General features: G+C 43.6%; 1 protein-coding gene across 2 annotated transcripts in view; it reads right to left on the reverse strand.

The window, feature by feature from the left end:
* Positions 1-3,232: 3,232 nt before the first annotated feature.
* LOC141975605 (cryptochrome-1-like) overlaps positions 3,233-16,784 on the reverse strand; it is a 33,005-nt gene continuing 19,453 nt past the window's right edge. For both annotated transcript variants that reach the window (XM_074936116.1, XM_074936117.1), the window contains exons 10-11: positions 12,810-12,920; positions 3,233-6,512 (exon numbers count right to left, since the gene is read on the reverse strand). In XM_074936116.1, the coding sequence (XP_074792217.1) occupies positions 6,415-6,512; positions 12,810-12,920 (209 nt within the window). In that variant the 3' untranslated portion in view covers positions 3,233-6,414. The remainder of the gene's footprint in view (positions 6,513-12,809; positions 12,921-16,784) is intronic.

Raw genomic sequence — 16,784 nt, forward strand, 5'->3', positions numbered from 1 at the left:
CAATCTGGGTACCCTGAAAAGGCTTTTGGGAAACTGGCAGTTTATTACATCATTGCCACCATTTGGAATTACAAACGGTGACTTACCTGTGCATATATTTTACCTGCTTTAACTTCTCAGTAATTCTCATTTCCTTTTCTTAGCTAATAAACCTTTAGTTAGTTTACTATAGAATCAGCTGCCAGCATTGTCTTTGGTGTAAAGATTGAGTACCAATGGATCTGGGGTAAGTGACTGGTCCCTTGGGACTGGTGTAGTGTGATTTTTGGTTTAAGTACCTTTTATCACAAAGTCCAGTTTGTCTGGGTGGCAAGATAGACTGGAGAGTCTAAGGGGACTGTCTGTGACTTGATAGTAAGACTGGTATAAGATCCAAGAGTTTACATTTGTCACTGGCTAGGTGAAATCTAATTATAGAACACACCACCAGTTTGGGATATCTGCTTGTTTTCTGACAGTCTGCCCGGAGGCAGGCACTCTCAGTTGTGAGCCACTCCAGACAGTGTGACGGGGCAACTTTCCCAAGCCTGACTCCCTTTGTTCTTTAATGGATATATTCTAATCCAGCACGCATAGAAATTCAAGGAAAGGCCAAAGTGAGTACAGGAAGATGGACATCTCTGCCCCTTGGTGCAATCTAAATGGGGGTGGGGATGGGGGGGTGGGTGGTTAGCCTCATTAATAACCAAAGCTGCTTGATGTGATTTATACATGACTGTCTGTCAATACAGAAGGGTTTCTTGAAAATCTGTTTTTTAAAATGAGCCAAAACAAATATTGCCACTCTACCCGGTCAAAGGCCTTCTTTGCATCCAGAGATAACAGTAAATAAGGTTTGTATTCTAATTGGGTTGAAAGTACTAGATTTACTACACACTGAACATTATCTACTCCATGATGTCCAACTATAAGCTCCACTCAAACTCTGTGGATAAGTCTTCTCCATGACAATATAGATTGCAGACAATCTACTGGAGTGCTGAAATTGTGTCTAACTAAATTCTTTAGTACAGCTGATTATGCAACTTCTAACAGTGACACTTTGTATTATACATGCCAGAACCCTATTTTCAATGACTTAGAACTATTTTTTCCCCCAAATTCTACATTTTGAACTCTAGCGGCAAACAATATGAAGTTTGAAGTTTTAAAGTGTAGCCAAATTTGAGTTAACTCCATGCAAACAAACCCACGAAAGACCAAACTCAGGCCTTATCTAACAGATTACAATGTCAATGGAAAGATTTAGGGCCTGCTTCAATGGTGATGAAACAGTGGTTATCTGCTTGGTTTACTAACAGCTGAATGAATTTTCATGTAACTTTAAAAAAATCTTTTTGCTGACACCAAGTATAGAAATTTCCAAGCCTAAAGAAATATTTCTGAGTGAGTGAGAAGAGATGTTTGTAACTGGGCAAAAGTTGCAACTTCATCTGTAGGATTGACAACCACAAAATCTGTTACACAGTGAAAAAACTGAAAAAGAGTGGTGGTTCTGTAATCCAAATTAGAATTTGCAGTCCTTTGTTTCCTTCTGGCGGCTGGTCCACATGAGACATTTATAAGTCTGCTAATGTGTCCAGCTAATGGATTACATATAAAATTTTCAAAATGGCTAAGTGACTAGGCTCCTAAGTCCTATTTTCAAAAGTGACTTAGGTACTTAGGAGGGTAAGTTTTATTGAAAGTCTCTGGGGCTTAGACTCCTAACTCACTCAGTGATTTTTGAAAATTTTACGCTTCATCCTTTAGCTCAAGCTGTGAAGTTTCTACCATTGAAGGTCTTGGGTTTGAACCTTATTATCAATCCAAGCAGGGTTAGTGTGATGAAGTGGGACTGTTCTTAATGTTTCCTCTGAATAATGTGAGGGTGCCTCATTTTCCCCTATGCAGTTCTTAAGTATCTAGGTGGTGGGGTAAGAGTGTATGATCATTGCAGAGCCATAGAGGGCAGGTGTATGCAGGGGTCTGGACACAGAGAATGGCCAACACCCTGTTTCCTGGCAACTGATGGCCTGGCCCTTCCCCCCTGCGAGGTGAGAGCTAAAGGGTTGGAGGAACAAAGGAATCAGGTGATCTCCTGGCCCGGGAAAGGGACAAAGCCCAGAGGAGGAGGGGCTGGAGGGAGTTTCAGTTTGGGGCTGGCTGGAGACATGGAGTGAAGGGCAGACGTGGTCTGGTTCACTGCCCCCCAGAATGGACCCAGCTGAGGGATCCGGTTCTCTGCACCTACAAGCTCTGTTGTAGACCATGTTCCTGTCATCTAATAAACCTCTGTTTTACTGGCTGGCTGAGAGTCACGTCTGACTGCGAAGTTGGGGTGCAGGACCCTCTGGCATTCCCAGGAGCCCCGCCTGAGCGGACTCGCTATGGGAAGCGCACGGAGGGGCAGAGGATGCTGAATGCTCCGAGGTCAGACCCAGGAAGGTGGAAGCTGTGTGAGCTTTGTGTCCTGAAGACAGGCTGCTCACAGAAAGGAGACTTCCCCAGAGTCCTGACTGGCTTCATGGGGAGCAGTTCCAGAGCATCGCCCAGGGACTCCGTGACAGTTAGTTACAAAAATGTTGCCCTATGCAGGGCTTCAACTCCAGAAGACCCCATATGCTCAGGATGAGCTTCACCAGATGGAGGAAGCATGTAACTCACCCTAGGAAAGAAACTGCCTTTGTCTCCCTCCAGGGGCTAGTCCACAAATACAGGTTTATGAATCTGCTACTGTTTAACAGCTAGTGAATTTATTCTGTTAGCTCAAGCAGTGATGCTTGTGCTTTTAGCAGTGAAGGGCCCAGGTTCAAACCTGTGGTCAACCTAAAGGGAGTCAGTACAATCTCTTATTAACATTCCTGGGTCACCCTTTATTACATGATGTCGTTTAGAATTTAAGAGTGAGATCTTCACTCTTGCTCTGGCCAATTTACACCACGTAAAAGGAGCAGAGCAGAGTAAAAGGGCCCTAAAAGCTTGGATGCAGTTGGGGAAGGAACTGCAGAAGACAATAAGTAAGACGGCAAGTGTCCAATATAGGCAACTTTGGCCCCAATGTAAACACAGACCTTCGCAAAGATAAGCTGCATAGAAAAAAAATAGCAGGGGCTATAATAAATGTTATTCAGCCTGAAAGCACAAGGTTGGCTTTCTTTGTGTATAAAACAAACATAACATCAGACAATATGGTGAATTATTTTGTATTTAAGGCACTCATCACTTTGGTAGCTGAGTGCGCTTTGCATAGCTTAAATCCAGTCAGTACCATTGCCAAATATGAACAGTCAAACATCACACTCAAGAGAACAGAGAAAGGCTGATCAGTTGGCTATGTGCTCAGGATATCATAACTCCCAATAAGTGGGAAGCCTGCACAGCGGGATGTGTGGCCAAGTTTACATTTAATTATTGTTGGCCTTTTCCCGAGCAGTAGCAGATTTCAGGGTCTTTTAGGTCAGGTTCCCCCGGAGAAGAAATTGGTGATATGGATTTTGTTTATTTACAACCTGTTCCCAAGTCCTGTTCCCTTGAACAAGTGGTCACAAACTCTACAAGGGTAACTGCCTCCTGCAGAAACTTCAGCTAAAACACCACTGCTTTGTGACCAGGAAGCAGATGTCTCGGGTCTCCATTTCTTTTGGAATCTTTGTGCTCAATACATTGTTCCTTGCTCCTGCTTCAGCTTCTGGGCTTTACCTGGGAACCTCCATGTCTAAACCTGCTCACCTAGCACTACATAGCCTCAAAAGGTGAGTGTGGGCATCAACCCTCCTTCTGTGCAACTGCTTTACAATACAAAGGAACTTCAGAAAGTGTTAAACTGCCCACAAGAGAGTGTTTTAACCCACACAATCCCCTTACTAGCTGCTCGGGTACAATGACTAGATGGTTAATTTTAACTCTTTCTATGGAGAGTTTCATCCTGGGTGCCTATACAGATGCCCCCTGACTTATGCAATCGTTCCGTTCCGGAAAGCCTTGCGTAAGTTGGAAACATATACCCATACGTTACGCAAAAATTTCCACAACTCAAAAATCCTATTTCTGGTTTATGGAACTTTTTCCGTAAGTGCGTATTTGCGTAAGTCGGGTCTTGCGTAACCCAGGGAGCATCTGTACGTCAATGATTTAATGTGTATGAGATCAGCACCTGTTGGCATAACAATACCTTGTCTGGTGGTAATGAATTTCAGAGGTATTGAACTGCTACTAAAGGTCCTACCTCTGGCCATCCCAAGTGTCACCTTTAAGACAGTTAGTTACAGTGCTCTTGATAAACTTAGGTCAGAGAGGGAAAGGTGCTCTTTTAGATAGTGAGATTTTAGGTCCAGACCATATGGGGCTTGTGAGTAATGACTGACACCTTGTGTAGTGGGGTGAGTACCCCACTCCTGCCCTGATGGGGTTAAAGCAGCCCAGGAGAGGGCTGTGAATGGGAAAAGCAGGCTGATTGGGAAAGCAGCTCTGTGGCCACCTTAATCAGCGTCCACCTGGCCCTTATAAGAGGGCTGTAGGCCAAAAGTGAAGACAGACACTCTCTCTAGCTTCCTAGAGAGAGAAGGACCTGGCTGCCTGGGAAGCTAAGAAGGGTACCTAGGGTGGAGCAGTGCTGGGGAAAGGCAGAGGGAGCTGGGGAGCTCCAGCCTAGCAAAGCCCCAGGCTGAAGGCCTAGTGAAAGGCCTATGAAAGGGTCCTGGGGCTGCAGAGGGGCAGCCCAGAGATAGGCAGAGGCAGCTGGTTCAACCCCCCTTGCCGATGATGAGTGGTTCATAGACTGCAGTCTGCCCCAGGGAGCGGGGACTAGATGGTGACTGGCAGTGGCCACTGAGGCAAGGTGGGGGTAGAGGGTTGGGGGATCCCCTGGGTGGGAAGAGTTGGATTGTGGGTTACTGCTGGGGCAGAACCCGGATGAGGAGGGCACCGGGGTCCTGGAGGGACACGGGGGCCAGCGGCAGGCAAGACACTGGCTGCAGAGGGCACTCCTGGCCGGAAGGGCTGATTCCCAGGACGACCAACAGGAGGCGCTGCACCGGTGAGTCGTCGCCCCACGACACCTTGACTATGATGAGTCAAGATCCACATCCAAGCTCCCATTTCCACCTGCAGTTGGCAAAGGTTTTCTGGACACTAATGCAGTTTGTACGGCTAGGAGAAGTGAGGAGTCTAAACCCCAAGACTGTGGGTGTTGACCACATCTGAGCAGATGGAGCAGTAACAAATTGCACCAGTGCTTCCTCTCAAAAATACTTTCCCTTGCTAATGAGCAGCACCTCCATCTTCTCCCACATAAGCTTTAGAGAACTGGCTTTCATCCAGGTCCCCTGGCAACTACTGTGTCTGATGAAGAACCATAGAGCTGAATACCATCCGCATGCCATCTCTTCTCCCAGCAGCTTCATGTAGACTTTGTACAGCACAGGTGACAGGACTGATCCCCTTCAGGCCTGTGTAGCTATGGGATTTTATTCATTCCTGCCAGGTCCTGCAGATGTGCCAGCAACGTCTTGTCATGAGCATTGTCAAAGGCCACTGGATGATCCAGCATTATCACCAGAAATGTCTGACCTCTCTCCATGGCCCATTGATTGTCATGATTCATGCCATTTCCATACTAGGTTCATGGGCTCTTTGGGGTGAAGGAACTTGGAGATGCCAGATTGCTGATGGAGTTGCCCTTCCCACCAGTCCCTCAAGGAGCTGTCCCAGAGACACAGGAGGACACCGTGCATGATGGTGGATTGTTCTGTGGACTCCACTTTGCGTAAGTCAGAAAATTCAACAACAACAACAAAAATCTATTTAAAACAAAAAACTACCAACCTCCTCCCCAAATAAAACCCCCAACAAGACAATGGGCTACTCTACTTCTCTTTGAAATGTCACAAACATGATGTTTCAATTTAAAGTGACTTTTTGCTTGCATTCAGTTTTAAAAAAATCACTATCCCATATTTTTGCAGGAACTTACTGTGATGGCACATAGTGCTGTTATAGGAAACTGGGTGGCAGCCCCCGTTTCACAAGGTATTTAGCACGTCTAACTTTAAGTACACGGGTAGTCGTATTGAAACCAATGGGACTGCATGCGTGCTTAACATTTCCACTTGCACATTAGTACACATTGCTGAATCAAGCACTGTGAGCTGACAGGTAGGGTTGGCACACGCAACCAAGTGCAGTTTTAGGGCTGGTCTACACAGAGCAGTAATGTAAACGCTGGGATGGGAGTGGGATTTTTAAAGTGCACTGCATTACGCATTAGTTGGTCCGTGTAGAACGTGCCAGTGCACACTAAATGTTCTGAACTGTGCTTAAATGTAGTACAAGCCATTCATCCAGTACAATCACTAACTATTTACATGATTCCCCCAACAAAAGTCTGGATCTTCTCTTTGCCATTCTGCAGATCTTGGTAAGTCCTTACAGAATCTATGTCTGTTCTCTATTCCGGGCACGTTTTCCTTTCTTTGGATTTTCTTCAGAGAGTTCATGCTTTAGCCCCATTTCCATTGGATCATCCATGTCATCTAGGGAGGGGGAGAAAAAGGAAAAGCATAAAACCACTGCACAAAAGCAGCTTTGTGGGTAGAGCACTGGACTGGGACTCAAGAGATCTGGGTTTTATTTCCAGCTTTGCCACTGACTTGCAGGGGGACCTTGGGCAAATCACTTCCCCACACCGCCGCAAATTTCAAGTGGCTAAAGCAGGACACAGCACCACTCAGGTTTGGCCTGTCTGCCCCTCTGTAGATGGAGACAGAGGGACAGCTGGACCAAACCTGAGTGGCGCTGCAACCCTATGTGCCAGGTCACAATGCCACTTAATTTGGGGTCCTACGGCAAACTGTCATTCCCGCCGGCAGCCTTGAATGGGGGAAATGTTCACTTCAGCTGGGACGGAGAATTTTGGGGGTCAAAGCAGGAAAGACCTGGGACTGTTGGAAGGTCTGCTTCCCCTGCTCTGTGCCTCAGTTTCCCCATCTGTAAAATGGGGATAATGATACTGTTCTCCTTTGCAAAGTGCTTTGAAATTTACTTAAAGTGCTATATAAGAACTAGGTATTATTATTATTCCTATGGCTCTATCAGATGTGACGTTCAGTGATGATTGGTCGTAGGTGAAATCACAGAGCTCAGGTACAAACGTCTTTGCAGGCAATATGAATGATCTGGAAGCCAGGAACTCTGTAGTTTCACTGCTGGCTCTGACACTGACAAGCCATTTCTATCTGTATAATAGGGATAATAATACTTGCCTACATCACAGGGTTGGTGGGGGGATTAACTGGTGAATGTATAATTCTGACTGTGAGGAGCTTACAGCTAATATGCATTCATCTTGGCATGGTAATGCGCAGGAATGGGAATGATTTGTTCCGTCTGAACATACAAATTAATAAGTAGATGCTTAGTCTCTAAGGTGCCACAAGTACTCCTTTTCTTTTTTAGAAATATCAATCACTGTATATTTGATTACGGAATATCTACACTGATCACTGGAGGACACTTAGATCTAATGATACTGTTGTAGCTGTATTTCTGGGTGGGATTCCCCTTGTGCAGAGGGGCCAGCACAAGACCTGGTCCCATCACTTAAATTGTATTTCAAGGGCTTACGTGGGCCTTGAGTGGCACAGTGGATAATAAAACTTTCTGTGAGTTCAGGCTAATCCAGACTAGTTGGGTTTTCATCCATATTCTCCAGAGAAGCAGCAGAATCAAGGAAGCTGTAATTTCAGGCTGTCATTCATAGCCCTTTCTCTCCCTACTTTGTCAGCAGTGGAATCAAAGAGACACCTCCTTTCATTGTATTCACTTTGAAACCCACTCTGCCACCCTTAGTTGGAATGAATACTATTCACTGCCACTGAGCTTAACGGGACAAGTCTTCTGAGTAAGTACTACTTAACACGACCAAGGAATGTGGAATTTGGCCCAGGTGAAATAATATGAAAGAAGCCACCTATTTCACACCACTGTATTTAGCCAATGACTTCTAGAGGGTTTTTTTGTTTGTGTGTATGGCAGGAGGGATAGGGGAGAGAGAGGGCTTTTTAAAAGATCTTGTTTCACAGCCTATAAACCAGTTCTTTGTGAAATTTCTCAAATATATTCGGGTACCGACAGAACCTTTCAGATTTCCATTACCATGGGATACATACAATTACCAAAGAAAAAAGAATATGGAGAAACTTCTGTGTGGAATCATCTTCAGAAAAGATGACCCAGGAGAGATACCTTTGATCAAAAACTTTTATTTCCCTGTTCCAATTGTTCATTCACTAGCTATTTATACTTTATCAGCTGTCTTACAGCTTTACACATCTCCATACGATGTGCAGTCTCAGGTTTATTGTGTAAGATCTCCAAAAACATTTGATTCCCTTTGATATACATTTCTTTCTAGAGTCATGTGTTGCGGTTCAAATACAAGACAGGACAAGGCTTTAAGCAAGCAAGCAGGCTGGTCTGCTGACGGGCTGGTCTGCCTATCAGCTTTTCCACCCTCTCCTTTATTTCTCTCTCTCCCCCCGCGCCTTACATACTCCAACAGATAAAAGGAATACACTGGCTTTGTATAATATTCTTATTTACCAATTTCTATCTACCGCATTCCTTGCTCTCGGGCCTTGAGCCCAGTCCTGGGAGGCTTCCCACGGTTCATGTCATCTGGGCGAGATTCCAAGGTTCATGCCCTTGAGAGGAGCCGTGTGTGCACTGCTCCTACACAACACTCCGGGTGTGCCCTGAATGTTGCCAAGTGCATGAACCTTGCATGAATGCTACAGTCATGATTTTTTTTATCAGACCTTAAAAGAAATTGAGCAAATGTTGTTCTTTAAAGGCCCTGATCCTGCACCTGGATCTGCGCAAGCAGACCTCCATGCCCATGTACAGCTCAACTGAAAGGAGTACACAGAGAAGTTTCCCAGATAATTTTTGTGGTTCAGATTTCTTTATCCAATATATCACATTTGGAGCACAAGCACCACATTTACTTACATCAGGTGCATTTCTCAAAATATTTTAGGTCAGATCCTTAGCAGACGTCAATCAAGGGAGCTCCATTTCAAAGGAGCTATGCAGATTTACATCAGCTGAACATCTTACACTGAGTCTCATTAGTTAAGCGTGGTACATGCTGATCTATGAACATAAATCCCATAGTTACAGTATTAAGAAAAAAATTATTAGGAAGAAAAAATTGAGGCTTGAGTTGCAGGAAGGAATTAGACTAATTTGATTGAAAATGTTCACCTATTTCTTGAATCTGAATGGTGTGGGGCACAAGGGGCTTCAGAAGATCTCTCAGACATGCCTATACAATGTCTGCTCCGACTCCTTGATTCGTTATATATGGAGTTAATCCATTTTAGCAAAGAAGAGAAAAGATTAATATATTTAGTGTTGTAAGACAGCAACTCCACTCGACTCTGTCAAAGGCTTTTCTGTAACCATCTTTTTCATAACTTTCTCAAAAGTTTTCTCTAGGCTAAAATCTTCACGTGTGGTTAGCTCAAAGGTGATTTACCACACTGGATCAGATCAATGCTATATACAGTCCTGTATCCCACCTGCTGTCATACTGGATCAATTCAATGGAACATCTAATCTAGTACAATGTCTGACAGGTTTCTGGGGGATGCCCAATATTTGTGGGGCACAGAGCTCAGCTCTGAGGGGGCACACTAGAAGGCAAATGGCAGATTTTCAGTCCTTCTCACTTGTTGAGGTTGCATAAACGGTTGCCGAGCCCCCTCTAGCCATTAGCTTGGAATAACCTATGCAGAGGCACTGATATACACAAAAAGCTGATCAGCTGAGTAAGAGGAGGCCATTTTTGAAGTGAATTTTCAGACCAGAGCCACAATTTAAGATACCTAAGATAAAACTGTCTTTCTGATGGCTCAGCTGGAATATCTCTGAGCTAAGAGAAATTCTTTTACCTCTTGGCTTCAAATTGACAAATTCAGACTTCCTAATTTACCATTCAGCAAGATGGGACAAATTTCTACTTTGGTAAAATCTCACTTTGTATTAAGGGAAGAGTAGGCCTATGGCACAAATTATATGCCAAACATAAATTTAACAAGGAAGTTTATAGATTTCCACAGAAATAGGAAATTAATTCCCTAATAAACCTGGCATGGGAGGGAAAAGTTTAATCTACCTAGAATAAATATGATATTTTAATGATCTGAAACAAAAACACTGAACAGAGTTTTATAACTGTACAGTCTTCATGTTCAGCATCTTTCAATAAAGGCTCCTTAGTTTCACTGCAGCCCCTTGAAACACATGTCTTTAAAAGCAGTTGTACTTAGCAATTCTATTAGGTTTAACACTAACCACTAACAATAAGACCTTGACATCAATATGACACACACTCAGGAATAGGCACGGGTTCTAGAAAGAGCCCAGTAAGTTATGATTTCAAACAAACTCAGGCTGATATTTGACAGAAGCATTTCATTCTGACATCATCTAGCATTTTTCACAAGATTACAATAAATTTATGCAAGAAATGTAAAATGTGAGCCCTGTATCTTTTTCATTCTATATCCATGTCTATATCGATCTATATCATCCAAAATCCATGACCTTTGGGAAGGAATCTGCTCAGTCATACTCCAGATGTTTCAGTCCACAATTTTTTATGAACTCAAGGTCTCTTTAGAGTGTAATAAGCCAAGGAGTCTAACTAAATCCCATATTAAAAGTACACCATGCTCCTTTGTTCTTCCCAAAACAAAATGGATACTTAATATACCACCTCTGGAAATCTGGATGGTTCTGATGAACTCTTGTGAACACTCAGTTTCTGTGAGCTAACCATTTCGTTTTTACATTCCTCAGCAAATGTAACCCTTTCAATGCCTGTGCACATACAGAACTTTCTTCTGTTTCCATTCACTCCCACAAAGTTGTAATCCTTTCAATGACAGCATAAATGAACCCATTCCCCCTATCCCCCCCATTTCTTTGGGCACTATTTTTTTGTGCATTTGTGTGACTGTGTATATGTGCAATGGATAGAGAAGAAATGAGAACTCCGCATTCCTCATTGTTAAAAGACATTTTATACAGAGGTGATCATTTGGTCCACTGGTGACCAGATTTGTAGATTAGTATTTACAGTAGGTAACTGGTGGTATGTAATCTATATTGGCTGTACAGATGAAGTATACTGGCTGGTGAGATTGTAGTTCGGTGTAAGGGGCATATGGGTGGATACATACAGGATTATTTTATGTGTATCTCCTGTGTGACAGATATAGCAATTTCCTATAATATCTTTGGGAGATCTTACTATATTAAGTTTATGTATCATTGTGGGCTAGGGATTGTATGTGATTCCATGGGGGATGGTATGCACAGCCTGGACAGGAATTCAGAACAGTGGGAGGTGATTAGGAAAATTCACTCAGGTTGTAAAACCTCTAGAGAGGTACCACCTGATCAAGAAGCTGCACATACTGGTTCAAACTGGATTTTCTAGAGACCAGCAGACAAAGAAAGGACTTTTGGATAAATAGCCTGAGTTTAAACTGACTCAGGGGCTGTTTTCTGACCTAGCAAATGGACAGGACCATCTTTTCCAAAGGAGGCCCCAGTTCTTCTGGGGAAGGGTTGGAAGGATTTGACCTACTTATGAAGGTTCTTGTTCTGAGCCAAGATGGTTACTAACTTGTGACTGCAGAAAACCCCTTGGTGGGGTTTGAAGGACTGATCACCTGCCAGAGCCCTTGTTGGCGTGATCTCTGGTAAGCTTGTTAGCATGGGTGTGGGTTCTTTTACTGTTTTTAATGTGTTTTCTCTATAATGCTTTAGCAGAAAGAGCTGTGCTGTAAGTTAACTGTGGATAATTACACTGTTTATAGTCTGAGGAGAGAAGTAACGCAGGTCTGCTTAGGCAGTCTGACTTTGCTGGGGAATTCACATTGTAGGCTGGGAGCTGTGCAGCCTGGAAATACCCAGGTCAGAAGGAGAGCGGCACGTGTCTCCGCCCAAGAGAGGTATTGGCTGGGGATCCAGAAGCCTAAGAGTGGGTGACCTGGCTGGACCACAGAGTGGGAATACAGGTGAGTTTGCCCTGAACTATGACAATCTATAATTCATTGTGTCCTTCTGAGCAGGTGTGGAAGGGCATTAAGTGCACCTTGCTGAATCGAGTACTGAAAGCACAAAGGTAGGTTTAGAGTACACGGCCAGGTGCAGATTTATAAACCCATTTGCAAATCTCTCTGAAATGTCTTACAAATCGAGAAATGAAGTAAAATCCATAATATTACTATATGCATATTATAATGTTCACATTATTAAAAACAACCGGTACACATCTGGCATTTCAAAGAAAGAGTAACTTATAATAATAATAATTATTAAAACTCTTTCTTAAGATGAGTTAACACCAGCTGGGATTGAACAATACCACTGTGGCTAAGAGCGCGTTTTATCATCAGTAGAGCCCTGCAAATCTGCAGATATCTGCATCTGCGGATGTGGTTGTATTGTTTACCCTCTTTGCGGATTGTGCATAGGATGCAGATCCAAATTTTTGTATCCACGCAGGGCTCTAACAGTGAGATAGGGTGCTGGTGCCGATATGGATATGTATAAAATGTGGAGTGCAGATCATGGTCTGATACAAGTTAATTATTGCAGCTGCAGATCCACTTTTTTTTAATCTGTGCAGAGCTCTAATGATCAGTTATCTGCACAATTCCAATCACACTGAAAGAGAATCACACTTTAATTCACAGCCACGGCTAGTACTTGTATTGCAAATCACACTGAATGTGCAGTCTCTTAGCTTATCTTACCTCTTGTGAGCTGTGCTGTTCCATACTGTTCTTCTCTGACCTGTTTCATGAGCTGCAGATTACGGTCACTGGCTTCCTTGTGGTTTACCATAGGGAGTGGGTAATCTTGACCTGACAGAAAATATCGGCAGCCATTTCTACAAATGTGATTTATTTAAACACTATCTTTTCAAAAGGATTTGCACCAGAAATTAAAGTATTCAGGCCTTTTTATTTTTTACTTTTCAACTGAATACCAAATGGTAAGCCCGGGAAAGCTGGGAATTAAATTCCCCCCTGTACCGAGGGTGTATGCACCACTTCAGTCTGCGTTTTCTGCTAGTCTCTGCACAAGGGTGAGATAATAAGATAACCAGAAACAAGAAGACCTTAGTGGGACCCAAGAGCTTCTGATGCCAAGTGGCAAGGGGGGTTACAGAAATATCCTGATTCTCAGTATGTACATTCTAGTTCACCAATGAATGTTGTGTGAGATCTTAAATGAAAGCCGGGGTAAAGATGAGGATACTACATAAGGATAATCTATCAGGAGTCTATATATATATACATACACACTGAAAATATGTTTTAAAGTCTGTATTAAGGCAGAGTTGACAAACAGGTTTTCTGTCAGACAAGGGATGTTTATTCACTGGTTTCTCTGTTGAAATGTACGTGAAGTATTGTCTCACTCACAATGGGTCTCCCACTACCTGTTTAAGCTGAACGCAGATGAAGGATTGTAAGAATTTCAGAAAGGAACTAACAGGTCGAGAAACACAGCAGAGGATTATCTTGAGATACATATCAAGGCTTCACTGGACTTTATCTGGGAAACAAAAAAGACACCTCATTATCCTACACCTAGGAAGTAAATGGGCAGAATGTTTGCATTAGTGAAAATGGGATCACAACTAACCTCCATTGAAATGCTGCCCCTGTGACGTTAGTTTTTTGGGGGGGCGGTAAACATTTTTAGACAGGTTAGCCTGGTAAGTTTAGTCTCTAGAAAGCATGTGATGATTTTGTTTTATACATAACTTTTTATTTCCATTATCCTTACTCACTATCTCTTGAATCTTGAGTCTTTGGTAATACATGTATCCTTGTTTTCACTATCAGTGTATCTCAGTGCTGTGATATTGAGCCAGGTGCTGATCCTGCATTGAATCGCACAAGCTGGCGTGCGCACTGTCCCCTTGGGGACAGCAGACCTGGTGATTCTCTGAGTGTTCTGTGGATAAGGGGCAAGACGCTATAGGGGATCATGTCAAAGGGGCCTGAAGACTGGGGGGCACCGGTTGTTAACCTGCAAGGCAAAGTCAGGGCTGGCATTGCCCAGAAGAGCGTGGTTAGCTGGCAAACAGGCTGGTGATGTCAGGGAGCCGACACCCAGTTAAGCTCCAGCAAGTCTCCTTTGCGTTGGAGGCAGAGGTGTAACGAGGTGACTCACGGTCCTGGGCACCACAAGAACCGTCACACCTAGGTCTTAGTTCCCCGCGTGTCTCTGACGCATCGGGAAGTCCAGTTCCTCCACTGACTATGGTTGCTTGCTAGTTGTGGTACTTCCTCCCCGGTGACGCCAGCACATTCAGTATCCCCCGTCACTGTCTTCTGCCAGCTCTTTCTTGGCTTACTTTGCTTTTTTCTCCCGTGGGTACCTAATTCAGTGCTTGCTTAGTACGCCTCCCGTCTTCCATATGGTGCATATGTCCTAACCACCTGAACCTTCTTTCTGTGAGGGTATTTTCTAATATGTCCTGTTCTGTCCACACTTTTGCTCTTATATTTGTTATTTTGTCTTTCTATGAAATGTGTAATATCATGCTCAGCCATCTGTAATGGGCAGCCTCCAATCTCTTTTTGTTAGCCACTGTCATTGTCCAATTCTCTACTCCATACAGCAGCATGCTTAGTACAACTGCATGGTATAATCTAATCTTTACTTTGGCATAGAAACCTCTGTTTGACCAGATGTTCATTCTTCCAGAAGTGGTGTTTGCTTTTCCTAGGCTCATATGAATATCTGTATCACAGCCACCTTCAAATGTCAGCACACTCCCCAGATAGCTCCCCAGAACTCTTCTACCTGTTCAATTTATTTTCCATCCACCTACAGCCTTGCATCTGTTGTCCAGCTTACTTCCTTCATAATCTTGGTTTTCTCTGCATCTACTTTCAATCCAACTTTTGCTGCTTCTTGTTCTAACTCTGATGTAAGGGCAAACATTCTGGTCCACGTCATGCTTAGTAAAGCAATGTCGTCGGCAAAGTCAAGGTTGTGTCACTCATCTCTGCTAACCATCTTACACCATCCATAATGCCTTTTGTTGCCTGTTTCATCACCCAGTCTATTGCAAATGGAGTAGTGATAACGCACTCTTGTCTAAACTCCTGTCACAATACTGAACCACTCACCCAGGGCTGTATCCAATCTTACCATGAATCGACTTCATATAAACTCCTTATTATGTGGATCAGCTTTGTCTGGTATCCCATAGCTTCTAGCAATATTCCACAGGGTCTGTCTGTGGTCACCACTGAATGCTCTCGTTAAGTCAGTAAAGTTGATCAAGATGGCCTTTTGCCAAGCAGTAGCTTTTTTGATGCTCTATCAAAGACTGAGTATCACTTCACAGAATGATCTCCCTGGATGGAAACCAGCCAAGAAGTTGAGTTAATTAGAATAGTTATTTTAAAATATATTTTGAATTTTTAGCCTGGCAAAACCTGCCTAATGGAAACAGTATTGGTATTTGGGCACCTTTTGGGCAGAGACCATCTTTTTCTTCTGTTTTTGTACAGCGCCTAGCACACTGGCACAGTTGCAGCCGCTACTTGAATATTGTGTCCAGTTCTGGGGCCCATGCTGCAAGAAGGATGTTGATAAATTGGAGAAGAGTCAACAAAGAGCCATGAGAGCCATGAGAGAGATTAAAGGATAAGTGATTGAGCTTCTGGAATCTAGGTATTTAGCTTAACAAAAAGAAGAGTATGGGTTGACTTGATTTCAGTCTATAGGTACTTACACAGGGAACAAATATTTAATAATGGACTCCTCAGTCTAGCGGAGAAAGGTCTAACACAATCCGATGGCTGGAAGTTGAAGCTAGACAAATTCAGACTGGAAATAAGGCGTACATTTTAACAGGGAGAGTAATTAACAATTGGAACAAGGGTTGTGGTGGATTCTCCGTCATTCACAATTTAAAATCAAGATTGGATATTTCTTTGAAAGATCGGCTCTAGGGACTATTTGGGGGGCAGGTCTCTGGCCTGTGCTATGCCGGGGGTCAGACTAGATGATCCCAATGGTCCCTTCTGGCCTTGGAATCTATGAATTGGGGTCCTGATCAATAATTGGGTCTCTAGGTACTACCTCAGTGCAATTACTACTAATTCCCTTACACTCTTTGAAATCCCAGCCAAGATATCATGCTGCTATTAGGCGCATATATAGAGAGGGACAAATTACAGCTGTTCCAGTGCATGTCTGCTAGGGATGGGAGAGAGGGTGCAGATAAACCCTTCCCTCTTGCAGCAGGTCCATGTTGGAGGTGTTGGTACTTTAGGCTGCAGACAACTAGGCCACTGGTGCTGCTGGTTATGCTAGTGGCCCTGGAAGAACTATGTCTGGGCAGGACGTTACTGGGATTAAGATTGCAGCCGTGATCTCTCCATAGGTCTCATGCTGTATTGAATGGCCCCTCTGCTGGAGGAGCAACCAAGAAAGGCCCTTGAGGCAGAAGTGAGATTTGGAAGCTTGATCCTCTGAGTTTCTTTGTTCTCAGCATCAGTTTTAGCATTCATAGAATCATAGAATATCAGGGTTGGAAGGGACCTCAGGAGGTCATCTAGTCCAACCCCCTGCTCAAAGCAGGACCAATCCCCAATTTTTGCCCCAGATCCCTAAATGGCCCCCTCAAGGATTGAACTCACAACCCTGGGTTTAGCAGGCCAATGCTCAAACCACTGAGCTATCCCTCCCCCATCTCT

The sequence above is a fragment of the Natator depressus genome, chromosome 21, assembly GCF_965152275.1.
Source record: "Natator depressus isolate rNatDep1 chromosome 21, rNatDep2.hap1, whole genome shotgun sequence".
Taxonomy (NCBI): Eukaryota; Metazoa; Chordata; order Testudines; family Cheloniidae; genus Natator; species Natator depressus.